This window comes from Grus americana, chromosome 21 (assembly GCF_028858705.1).
Source record: "Grus americana isolate bGruAme1 chromosome 21, bGruAme1.mat, whole genome shotgun sequence".
Taxonomy (NCBI): domain Eukaryota; kingdom Metazoa; phylum Chordata; class Aves; order Gruiformes; family Gruidae; genus Grus; species Grus americana.
In genome coordinates this window covers 3,546,261-3,558,426 of record NC_072872.1, presented here as the reverse complement: position 1 = coordinate 3,558,426, position 12,166 = coordinate 3,546,261, and the positions used below count along the sequence as shown (strand labels likewise).

Here is a 12,166-nt window from a genome sequence, read left to right as displayed (position 1 = left end):
GGGCAGAGTTAAAGCCATCTGATGTAATACACTACCCTGAGGCAGCACTGCTCTAGTGTCCATCCAAAAGGACTTGCCACACTGGACACGGACAAATTCTTCAACAGAGTAGTGTGAATAATTATGTGAGTTACTGTCTTTTGTCTGCAGGTCTCAGAGAACAGTTTCTGGTCATTGAAGGTGAATGAGCAAAGGTAAAAAGACTCTGTGTTTATGTGTGAGTGTGCTGGTAGTTAACAGGGGAGGAAAACTGCTGGAAAGTGGATAAGGAGCCATGTTCCTGGGAACGTTTGGTTTTAGGACTTAACCTACGTTATTCTGCCATGGTTGGTTCAGGGGTTGCATCCATTTCTTTTCAAAGGATTGCCATCTAGAATGGAGCATGCTCTAAAAAATAATTTATGTATCTTTTAAATTCTAGCTTCTAAATTCAACCTTGGTTGTTGCTAGCGATGAAAAAGCATTGGTACCTACCATATATGCCACTTTTCAGTGCAGCAAATTTCAGCATGTTCACTGCAGAATTAGTGAAGATCAAAAACTAGGCTTATCTGTGAGATGGGATTCAAATTTGTGATCTGTGGATAAGATGTGTGTGACATTTGCTACCAATTTAGCAACAGTGATACCTTAATTTGGTGTGAGGCTGCAGGTCTTTCATTCTTTCGAGAGAATGATTTGAAATATCTCTTTTCAGCTTGATGGCTGAACTCTGATTGCCACCTCCTGGCTGTGTTTAACTTTCCTTTCTGTTAACTGGAGCTCACTTGTTTTTTCTCTTTAAGTTTCCAGCACTTGTGTGACAGACAAATGCTAACTAGGTGTTTCCAAGCATGGAAGGGACACATCCTCTGGAAAAGGGCTGCAGCCAGGCAGCTTTACAGACAGCAACTGCTTCGGAAGGGCCTTGATGCTTTGCAGTGGGCTGTGCATGAGAGGAGGATGCAGCTGGAGGTAGCCCAGCAGAGACATGCCTCGGCTCTGCTAGCTGTCAGCTTCCGCAGGGTGAGGATGGGCTAGGGACAGTAGAAGTGGTGCCATGAATTTTCTGTTGTGCAGTCAGAGAAGGCAGAAATCCATTTTGGATAGGGAGGAGGAAGGGGTACCTGGTGTGAAATTCACTGATGTGGACCCTGATACTCTGCCTGCAGTTTGTTCTAATCATGTGTTTTCTCCTTCAGTGGAAGGAAGCTGTGACAAAACAGAGCAAGAAGCAAGCTCCGCAGCCTGAGCCACATTCTTATACCCAAAGTTCATCAGTGGGGTTTTTTGGAGTAGGAAGATTAGCAACTATGACAACCTCAGCTCAGCATCAGCTTACAGTAGGATACTCAAAGGAAGCTGAGCAGGCTTGTAGGTAAGCTGAGAGCATTGTCTTTCTGCTTTCTTGGACAAGTGAAGGTTTACAAAGGGAGAAATTTTTCTGAAATAGTGGGAAACTTGTTTCCAGGTGCTTGGATGTATTGCTGCAGATAAGCACTGCAAGAATTAGTAACTTAGTTTTAAGAGCTAAACAATCCATTTCAGAGCTTCTGTGCACTAGTGTTTTCAGTCTGGTTTGAGTGTCTGACGGAAATACTCTTGTACTATTTCTTGAGTTTGGCTATCACCTGCATATGTGATACAGACGTAAATGAGATCGGAGTGAGGCAATACTACAGTCTCTAGCAGAACAGTAGAGGTGTCAAAAGAAAAACCTTTTGTTGTGCCTTCTGATTCTGAAGGCAGAAGTACAAGTCTAGACAAAGAGAGAGCTATCTAGGGAGAAGGAAGGCTCTGGATTCTGTTCTGTGAGTGCCTCTTTTGACAGATGGATATTAAAGCCTGCTTTTGACTCTTTCAGGGTGGAGGGAGAACTGTGGACACACCTTCATCGTAAGCAGAGAGGAGATGAGCTCTTCTGGAGAGCTCAAGCAATCAGAGATATGAGACGGCTAGCTGGTAAGCACATATTCCGTAGCCTTCGAACAGCTTGGAGGTAATCGCTGTTTCACCATATTTCTTGGTTTGTGTCTAGTTGTTGCTTTGACCTGATCCTGCAAATAGCTGGGCCGGTATCTGTGATGGTGGAGGGTGGCCCACTCACTGTGTTATACACCTTTCGCCTTGTTCCTTGTATTAATTCAGCTGCAGCAGATGCTATTGCTCCAGCACTGTGAGCTGTGTCCCTTAAGTGCCCTTTCTGACACAGCTGGAGTTCAGCCAGGGGATGTTTGCTGTGTGACACTTAAGTTTTTTGAAGTTCTTCTAAGTTATTTTTCTTCCCATCAATCTCTTCCTGCCCTGTAACATAGCAGCTTTCAGACTGTGGCGCCTGCAGAAGGAGCTGCTGAGCAGAGAGGAAGCCAGGCTTTTGGAAGCCCGTGCTCTGCTGGAAAAGCAGCGGTTACGAAATGTTTTCTGGGTGTGGCGTTCCCGATGCTTGGAAATGGAACAGATTTTAGCACTGACAACTCGGATCCAAAAAAACTTGGTCTCCCGGTAGGTTAATGAGGTCTGTTTTTCATGTGAAGAGTCTGTTCCCTGTGAAAGTCAAAGGAATGACAGAACCAACACCGATAATGATGTGTTGTTCCATCTTAAAGCCATCTATTCATTTGTTTTAGGTGTTAATAAAGGTGAAAGTAGGGATAGAAACATGAAAATTAACTACTGTGGCCAGAGATGTTATGACGTCTCCTGTGCACTGCCAAAGCTTTTTGGTCCTGACCTTTGATGTGCTGAAAGATCAAACCCAAGAGCACCCGCTGCGCTATAAGCAGGACAGTAGCTTTTTAATGAAATAAATGAATAGAAGCTCAGAAGACGACAGCTTCTGTCTTTCCTGATCTAAACCCAGTCTCAGGAAGAGACACAAGCTTGTGCACTTGTCACATGGTTTTCCATGTGGTTTTATTTTCCTTTGGTTTTCTCAGGTACTTCAGTGCATGGAAGGAGACTGTTGAGCAGAAGGCACTTCACAGGTGCAACCTGGCCCATCTCAAAGCAGTATCACTGAGGAAATACTTCCAGCAGTGGGTTCAGATGCTGCAGGTCAGAGAAGGCAATAAGCAAGCAATGGTGAACTACTTCCTTCTACAATGGAGGCAGCATTATGGTGAGCAGCTTAGAGTCTGTGTGGATTCTAAGACTGGAGGTGCTTAGGCTCCTTCCCCCTCTTCTTGTATGGTGAAAACCAGCTGAAAACAGCTCAGGTGATACATGATATTAACAAATCAGAGTGGGCAGAGGACTAGTTGTTCTGGACATATCAGTGAAGCTACAGGGAGGTATATTGCTCTGCTTCATAAACCTAGCAGAAAGTCTTAAATCATGCTGAAAACAAGCAGTTTGAGGACTGGGCTGAGTTTCTTAGGAATGCCTTCCGACAAACATTGTCTCTTGTCACTCTCTGTAACTGGTTAAGGACCAGTTAGAAGCTCAGTAGCTGACAAGACTGCAACAGAGAGGCATGAAGATCAACCATTGTGGACTGTAGAGAGACGGTTTCCTGAGAAAACAGGCTGCTGTCTTGATGACTTCTGCCAAAAGGTGAAGCTCCAGAGAGTGTATCTGCTGTGGAAAGCAAGGCTGTGCGAGCATCATAAAGCTGAGTGAGTGAAGAAGAGCCAGTTCCTGGACCCCTGCCCTCATTAGTAGTGTCCACTTGACTTTCTGGTCCTCCTAGAAGAACCCCTTTTACCATCTATCATCCATCATGTCTGTATTAGTGTCCCCCTCTGGTATCCCTTTTCAGTCACTTTGCCATCTCAATATCTTCTCTCTCAGTTCTTTTTCTCAGGGTTTGGAGCAGTGTAGACTCAGAAAAGCTCTGAAATTATGGCACCAAAAGTGTCTCATGCTGAAGACAATTGAACAAAGCTGTAAGCACTCGCACAGGACTGTCTATGAGGAACCTCTTACCATGCTGTTTTCTGAGGAACTCTCAACATCTTCTGGCTTTGACAGCAGTGCTCCAGCTACTCTGGCCTCTCAAAGCTCATTGGAAAAGGTGAGGAGGTCTTGATACATCCAGACTGCTCTGAGGTATTAAATTGCTGGGATTTTTCAGAGGAAAATTTCTGCTTCAACAGGATATTGTCATCAGCAAACTGTGCTTAGTATTTAGGCCTGAAGAGCATTGAGCCTGTAGGGTTCTGGAGTTTAAATGTAATCAAAATCATAAAGTCACTTCTCTGCCCTTCCTGGTTCATCGTTTAGTGATATGGGGAGGTGCTGAGCTAGTGAGGTTCTCTTGTGCGCCTGCTCCTGTTTGTGGCTGCAAGGTAGAAGGGATGAGGTACAAAGAGCCTCGTCACTGAGAAAGTGCATAGCCCATTTCCCCTTTTCTCAGTATAGAAATAACTGTACAACTATGCAGTGTGGAAATAACTAGTATAGAAATAACTTTCCCATCACTTAGATGTTTGCACTCCAGAGCTGTACTTCCTAGCCTGCAGTTCCTTTGGATGCAGACTGGATTTCCCTGAATCCTTGCCAAAAAGAAAAGTAAATGGCATGGTCGGAACTGCTAGCTGAGTGATTCCATTGCAAGGACACTTAACTCACAGCATGTTCTTCCCTCCGTACCTGCAGGAATACAGTTTTAGTGACAGCAGCCAGCAGAGCTTCTCCTCTCTTCTGACTGCTGAGGATGTCACACACATGCCATATTACAGTTCTTTCCTGCAACTACACCAATGCGCAGAGCTGCCAGCTGAGCTGGGTGGGGAGCTGTATTTGCAGGCCTCCTTTCCTCCACGGAGTACTAGATCTGGGTGAGTTGCAGAGTGATTCCTTGGGAATCTGGTAGCAGTGGCCCCTTGTTTGGTCTGGCTGAATGCCTTCCTTCTGGATAGTCCCTCATGTCACCTCACACCATCCTTCTGGATACTTTACCCTCTTCTTTCTTTCCCTTTTCCCCAACGCTTTTGTCTCGCAGAAGGAATTGGATTGTGGGAAGTCAGTTCCAGTCTTTGGCACTGCAGAGTCCAGACAGTAATGTCCAGCCTCTCACCAGTTACTCTACATGGGAAGAGGTAAGGCTGAAAAGTGGTGTGATGCATGTAAACATAGAAGAGTTTTCTGCATAGCCCAATTTAGCAAAGAGTGTTTGGGTTTCCATATCAGCATATGGAAGGTCTCACTGCTGTTCTCTCTTTGTTCTTCTCCCTCCTCTCTCAGACAGAAGGTTTGGGAGATTGAGGCATTTTTCAGGGTAACTCTTCCCTACTATTTGTCAGCTGAGTTGGAAATTGGCCATGCGTCAAGGATTTGAAAACGTTGTGCTAGACCCTCATATCTGGGTGTTCATGTGGTGTGTGTGGGTTAGCAACAGGGAGTTAGTTAAGCAATCACAGAAGTCAGTGGCAAGGAGAAAGGGCTGAGCTGCGTGGAGTGACTGTGTTACAGCAGCTCTTCAAGGTCCTTTTTTGCTTTTCTGGATTACAGGACTACAGTTCTGACAAGGAGGTGAAGAGTTGCTGGCACCAAGCAGAGAAATGCTGCCTGCAGAGGTACTTCATTGTCTGGGCAGCTAGGACTCAGCAACTTGTAAAGGCCCAGCAGTACTGCAGGCTTGTTCAGCTGTCTCGGTAGGTATTGTGCCTTCCAGAAGTTTCCTAAAGCTGTCTGTTTTGAGAGCTCTACGCTTGCTTTTAAAAAAAAATTCTTCCTCTAGCTATCTTTTTCTGTCTTTAGTGGGAGTTTTGCAGCCCATTATTTTGTTTTTTGCCTGCTTCAAAATTGTTATATCTGAACACGGTCATTTCTGGTTTGATGGGATGCCTCACAAATTAGAACAAACCCTGCACTGCTGATGATAAGCCCTGGTGACTTCCTGTCCACTGAACTGGCCTTGGTCTCTGCTCATGCGGAAGTTGAAGAGAACCACAGGCTTGGAACAGCCAGGACAGAACACCCTACTTGCAACAACTTGCCCTGTCCATCGTTTCCCTTGACATTTAATGGGGAGAGGATGTTAACAGATCAGATGTGTTTCCTAAACTCCCTCATGTGTATGTTTATTGTTAAATTTTCAGTTAGAAGGCTGTGAATCTGTGTGAGTTGTTCCTACAGTTGGTCCAATGAGCTTTGTCTTTCTCAGAGCCATTCTCAGCTGGCACCACTGGGTTGTGGAAAATAAGAACCGAAAAGCAGCAGCAGCCCTAAAACATCGAATTCATTGTTGCCAGATGGCTTTCAGACTCTGGAAGAAGAGACTGGCCCAGAAAGTGGAAGCTGACCAGAGATTCAGGTGTCACATTTACCAGATGACTGCTGATGCTCTGTGGCGTTGGCATTCCTGCTGGCAAAGTGAGTTACCCATCCTATAGCAGCACTTGTGTCTGTAGGAGAGGGATGCTGTGGGAATGGTTGAGCTAGAGAAAGTCCTGCTTCTGGTTGTAACTCTGTGCAGTGCTCCTCTGGAATGGTGCATACTAGTCCAGGGGTCAGTAAGTGCCCATGTCACTGCCTTCACATGGTTACAAGCAGGATATGTGCCCTCTGTTTTGCAGTGCTTTATTCTAGGGGAGGTGCTCCTTTGGTAGCTGATTGGAAAAGGAGTGGATCTCGCTTTACCTGCACTACCAAAGGAGTTTTCAAGCAGGGCATTTTAGCAGCTGGGGAGTTAAATGGAGTTCAGATGCAGCATTCCAAGCTTGAACATGTCTCCTCAGACCCAAGAGTCAGGCTTTGCTTCAGTGGGAGCAGGGTGTATCTTTTGGGGCTGCCTAACAGTCCTGATCCTGTCCCTCAAGGGATTCCAAGTGCTTTAAGTGCTGAGTACTTGTACTGTGGCAGGGAAGGAACACTCCCAGTTTTTGATGGAAAACTGTCTTGCAGATGAGAGTAGAAATGATCTGATCTGTGATCGCTTGCTTGGGAAAGGGCAGGGTTTAAAAAAAAAGTCTGACTGCCTTACAGACAAAAACTACAAGGTGAATTGAAAAGTCTCTTCAGCTGCTAAAGAGAGGACAGGAGATTTTAGAACAGGTCTGGTCCCATTTGGTATTTGCAGCAGATATATTCTCTGCTTTTGTCTGGACTTGCGATGGAATAAAATTCATTGGGCGCAGCTCAGCAAGCTCTTGTGTTCTCTCACAGGGAAGCGTGCCTTGAGAGAGCTGCAGCAGCGCTGGGCTCAGCACAGCTGCCAAGAGAAGAAGAGGTTGGTCCTGCAGACATGGTATTGCCAAACAAGGAAGCAGAAATATGCTGCTTTATTCTGGGAACGTCTTCTCCTGCACAGGTTTGTTTCCTCCCCGCAAAGCATTTCCAAGGGAAGCTTTGAGTGAAGAGCAATTTATGTAGCAGAGAATCCAGTGTATTCAGACCAGAGCTTGGGTTTGAAAGTACAGCTAACTTGTATGTAAATGGAGGTTCTGTAGGAGTGCTTCCCTAGGGGTGATCCTACATTAAGGGGTCTCTTAGCCATAGACTTACACTCCCCATCTTGTTCTTTTCACTCAAAACTACTTTTCTTTCCAGAACTTCTATTCAGTCTTAGTTATGCAGTATGGTATTTGTGAACTAAGCAAGGGAGATGCAAACAAATTTGCGTAGTTTCAAAAAGTGAAAGCCCCATTTCCACTGGAATTATTCGGTATTTGCCAAAGGGAATACTGGGCAGAGGTCTTGCAGAGATCTGATCTTTACAAACCTGCATCTTTTAGATTCTGGACACAACACGTTGATTTGAATTTAAGCTAATATGAAAAATTGAGTTCAATAAACGCTGCAGAAAAGCAATATTAATTGAAGCCTGTGAAGGGAGAACCATGATACTCAGTTCATCTTGGTGTTAGTTATAATATAGGTGAAGCTGTAGTATGTTTTTGAGTCTTATGGTGCAGATCCTGGAAAACGCAAGAATTTAATCTGAGGAGCAAGGTGCCTGCTGCCAATCACTAACAACTTCTTTTCTCTCTTAGCTGTTGTTCAGTAGCTTTCTCATTGAAATCTGTTTTGTTTGTGGTTTATGTTGTGTGAGGCTACTGTCTGCCTGAAACACACTGAAGTGTCCAGCTGCGTTGAACAAGGAATTGCTTAGGTTGTTATCCTCCTGAATTATCTTAAAGAGAAGAATTGAGATTATTTATGCCAAGGATTCATTTAAGGCATGAGAAGTGCAGGTTTGGTCCTAGCAGATTTCCTTTTGAACTGCAGGTTCAGGCTGAGCGGAGACAAAGATCTGCAGAGGAAAGATCCTAGTAAAACCATAGTGGCTGTGATGCTTAGGCTCTGCGCTCACCCCACCCAATTGCATTTTCTTCTGCAAATCAATCTGTGTGGTGGCACCCTAGTGGGAAATGTGTTTGGGAGAAGTCCTTAATGTTGCTCCTTTCTGTAGAGTGTGTCTCCACCATCAATCTTCCTTCTGAGTTCTCCTTTGATGAGAGAGTGCTTCTAATTTCTCACCTGGATATGGCACAGGCTGAGCCCTGTCTCTTCTGAGGGGGGCATTTTTCATGCTAGGATAACCTGCAATAGATTCTCTTGATCTTCAGAGAAGCCTGCCAGGCAGAGGATATTTACACCTCTGCCCTATGGTGCGGTGGGGTGATTTGCATAATGAAAGTCCAAGTGGAACAAGGAACCAAAAGGACAAGCCAGGAGTTAAAAGCAGATTGGCTTCTGGGGTAGCAGAGGAAGACTGGCTTGTGCATCAGCCTGCAAGATATAGAGAGATTATTGTGGGTGCAGATTTACAGTGCTGTTAATAGTAACTCGTGTAAATACTGATTTTTTTTTGGAGTAAAATCATCTCCGTAAAGATGCTGTATTATTTTAGTTGTACATCCTATGTACGCAGGCCCTTGGTTGGTGACAGCCAGGAAAAAAATTAAAATCTGAATCTTGAGAACAAGGTGCTGTCTTAAATCCAGCCTGGTTCTGCACCAAGCAGGCTTAAGGAGTCTGCTGGGTTCCATGCTGAAGGAGATTTCAGCAGTCTTATTCTCATCCCATAAGGAAAAAGCCTTGCTCAAACATTATCCTAAAGGTCAGCTGCTGGCACAGAAAGAGATTGAAGACTGACTAATTTAATTCCTTTCTCTTTTTTTGAGGTATCCACTATGTGTAGTGGCAGGGCAGCCTAGGAAAACCATTTGTTTTGTAGGCAAAGGAAAACAAAGTGTAACATTGCATTCAGTTTGCAGAGGCCTTTGAAGAGGAGGAGATGCTAAAATGTCCAGAAAGAAGCAGACATACTCCTGGGCTTTGAGGAGTTGAGAGGTAACAGTGCTGGGAATCCGAAGTAAAATGAGGGCAAGATTTTAGCAGAAAGAAACTGTAGTGTGGAGTCTAAACTTACATCACCCGAGGACAGGGCACTGGAAAAATAAATAACATGGAGAGAGATATGTAAATGTTGATGCAGAAGGAATAATAGGAACAGGCTTTTTTCTCATTGAATGCTCTTTCACTTGCTTCGACCACTTGTGTGACACTGCAGGGTGGGGTGAGAAGGTGGAATTTGGTCTATAGCGTATTCGATGCTGACATGGAAATGTGACTTTAGGCATCTGCTGCTTTCCCGTGCTTGTATTGTTTTTCAGGTGCCTTGTTGCCTGGGCCCAGGTCACTGCTTGTAGACTGAGGCAGCACGAAGCCCTCTCTTGTTTTAAAAGGGTCACAGAGCACCGTCTCCTAGTTGTGAGCTTTACTGAGTGGAGGGTGAAATTCTTGAAAGCTGAACAGCGTGTGCCAGGAGAGAGAAACCAGAAGTGGCAGGAACCCTCTCAGGGTAAAGCCTGTCACCGCTGGCGATTGGCCTCAAGGGGACAGCAAGCCCTGCGCCTAGGATCTGTGGCTACCGTAAAACAGGTAAGAAAAAGTGAAAGTCCTTATGAGACAGTTACTCTTAACTACCCATTCTCTTGTGAAGACCTTGGCAACTCACTAGGCACTGAGATACAGTGGCAAGGCTTGTATAAAAACCAGGTTTGACTCATGGTGACTGCTTAGCCCCTGCCTTGAAATTCTTCACAGACTGTGCACGCAACTTCATCACCATAATCTGGCACTGATTGCAGCAACCATCTGGAGCACAGCAATAAGGAGTGGGGACATTTTGACCAGAGAGATGAGAGCACTTCTTCCTCTCTGCTCAAAGATGAGATGGGATAATCACTGTCCCCGCAGAGCAGAGCGAGCTGTCAGAGTTGCAGCTTTTTTCAAAAGACTCACAGCTAGCAAACCACAAAGAGGTCGATTGATTTGGAAGGGCTGAGTCAGTCCTGCTGGGATCTCATCTGTGCAGTTTCCATCCTGGAGCCTAGCACATTAAACTACCTGCAGGGATATGAACATAAATGTATCTCTAAGGCTAATTTGTGTGTGTGCTGTCTGCGCAGGTTGCATTTATCTTGGCTGTGTTATTTCTGTTTGCAGGCCTGCAACTACTGGACAAAAGCAGCTGCCTTTTCCCAGTGCTCACGACTGTGCAGTACCCTGATAGGTGCTAGGAAGAGCAGGAAGATGTCTCTGTCTTGGTCCATGAGTAAGAAGATGCCCCCTCCTCTCTTCCTTTCATGGGGCCATGTGGGGAGTGTGAGTGAGGAGGGAAGAGGAGTAGTGTTTGCCAGATGACTGGGGTTCCTCTGTGGAGTAGGTGTTCATGGCAGTCGAACTCTGACCGTGGGTTGCTTCTGTGTTCAGGAGCTAAAAGACTAAGAGCTCATGGTAGCTCTTATCTCTCCCTCTCTAGGTCCGAGGTTAGCTCCTGTGTGATGATTCTTTTCTTTCCTAGAAAGCAGAAGAGGCAGAGAAAAAGCTTCAGCACCAGCTGCCCCTCTTGGGCTTTTTCCCAGTGCCATTCACCGCTGGCTGGTGATCTACAGAAACCAAAACAGGGCTGAAAGGCTGCTGCTCCCTCACCTGGCTGAGAGACCTGGTGTGGTAGGACCCTCTCCTGCACATGCAAGTGTCCAGGAGAACAAAGCAGAGGTGGACTTGGAGGAGTGGGATGAGACGTGGCTTGCGTAAGTGGGAGTGGAGGGCTCTGGGCTTCCTCTTGTTGCTGCCATCAGAGAAGGACTCCCTTGTAGGGCTGCTGGGCTGATAAAGCTTATCTTCCCCCTCTTGCCTATAGGAGGAAGTATCTGAGGTGGTGGCATCGCACAGTGATACTTCGTCAGTGCCAGCGTGAGAGGAGACTGCACTGTCTGGCAAGGGGTTGGCATCAGTGGAAAGAAGCTAGCGGGGTGGTGATACTGGCTCAGGTGTTGGTGAGTGTCCGGTACTGCCACCGGGGTGGCAGTGCTGGGTGTTACTGGGCAAGCCTGCTCTGCTTAGCCTCACATACTGGGAGGTGAGACCTGGGGATTTAACAAGTGTGCACCAGAAATCCTGGTTTGCTGCTGTTGGCTGCTTTTTCCGTCTTTCTGAAATGCCAGCACGGCAGACTGGCATATCCATTTATTTAGTTGTGCTTTGCCTCATCTTATAGATGGGAAGCTGAGACAGGATGATTTGTATCGATTGTCTGTAGCCTGTGCAAAAAGTTCACAGCAAATATTACAACCTGTCACTTTATCTGTGTTCCTGATAAATCCCTCTGGTGTTCACAGCCTACCAAGGGCTGTCATTTGGGCCTCCCCTTCTGCTCAGGCCCTGGCCACCTATGGAACAGACCCACGTTCTGTCTGGCTTCTTGGGCATTAGCTGTGTGAGCGGTACTCTGACCTGCCTGTGGGACAAGATGACGCATGTATAGTGAGTGCATCCATAGTCACTGAGGAGCTGTGCTGGAGAACTGATGGGGCATTGTCCTTTCCCCAGGGTACTGTGACTTAGCCACAATATTTGCAGGAGACAGTAGTTCAGCATGAGCTTTGTTAATAGCTTCGTTCGTTACCAATGCGAAGTCACTCAGGAGGGAATCTGGAAAGCAACTGGAAGCAAGGTGGGACTAGAGGGAAGTGAGGCAGTTTGCCTGCCAGAGCCCAACTAATCTGTGCACTGCCTCTTCTCCTGGCAGCACCAGCAGTGGCTGATAGAAAAGGCCTGGAGGGTGTGGAGACGACGACATTTGCAAAGCTGCGTGGCACAGAATTTTTTGGAGGAGGAAGCCAGGAGCCTGCTGTCTCAGGTAAGCATTTATGACTGCTTTAATTCTGTGGATCTCAGTGGATCAAAAAGCACCCCAAAGGGACAACTGGTCTTCCCTGTATCTCTCTCCCTG

At 46.0% G+C, this 12,166-nt stretch overlaps 1 protein-coding gene across 1 annotated transcript in view; it reads left to right on the top strand.

The window, feature by feature from the left end:
* The window catches only part of C21H1orf167 (chromosome 21 C1orf167 homolog), a 29,615-nt gene that overhangs the window by 16,433 nt on the left and 1,016 nt on the right, over nucleotides 1-12,166 (top strand). Inside the window, exons 3-20 of the mRNA XM_054849371.1 lie at nucleotides 151-194; nucleotides 786-1,005; nucleotides 1,182-1,357; nucleotides 1,844-1,941; nucleotides 2,295-2,481; nucleotides 2,916-3,097; nucleotides 3,407-3,593; nucleotides 3,769-3,991; nucleotides 4,576-4,757; nucleotides 4,922-5,018; nucleotides 5,431-5,573; nucleotides 6,086-6,294; nucleotides 7,087-7,231; nucleotides 9,540-9,807; nucleotides 10,375-10,483; nucleotides 10,733-10,964; nucleotides 11,075-11,210; nucleotides 11,963-12,073. Of these exons, the coding sequence (XP_054705346.1) occupies nucleotides 151-194; nucleotides 786-1,005; nucleotides 1,182-1,357; nucleotides 1,844-1,941; nucleotides 2,295-2,481; nucleotides 2,916-3,097; nucleotides 3,407-3,593; nucleotides 3,769-3,991; nucleotides 4,576-4,757; nucleotides 4,922-5,018; nucleotides 5,431-5,573; nucleotides 6,086-6,294; nucleotides 7,087-7,231; nucleotides 9,540-9,807; nucleotides 10,375-10,483; nucleotides 10,733-10,964; nucleotides 11,075-11,210; nucleotides 11,963-12,073 (2,949 nt within the window). The remainder of the gene's footprint in view (nucleotides 1-150; nucleotides 195-785; nucleotides 1,006-1,181; nucleotides 1,358-1,843; nucleotides 1,942-2,294; nucleotides 2,482-2,915; nucleotides 3,098-3,406; nucleotides 3,594-3,768; nucleotides 3,992-4,575; nucleotides 4,758-4,921; nucleotides 5,019-5,430; nucleotides 5,574-6,085; nucleotides 6,295-7,086; nucleotides 7,232-9,539; nucleotides 9,808-10,374; nucleotides 10,484-10,732; nucleotides 10,965-11,074; nucleotides 11,211-11,962; nucleotides 12,074-12,166) is intronic.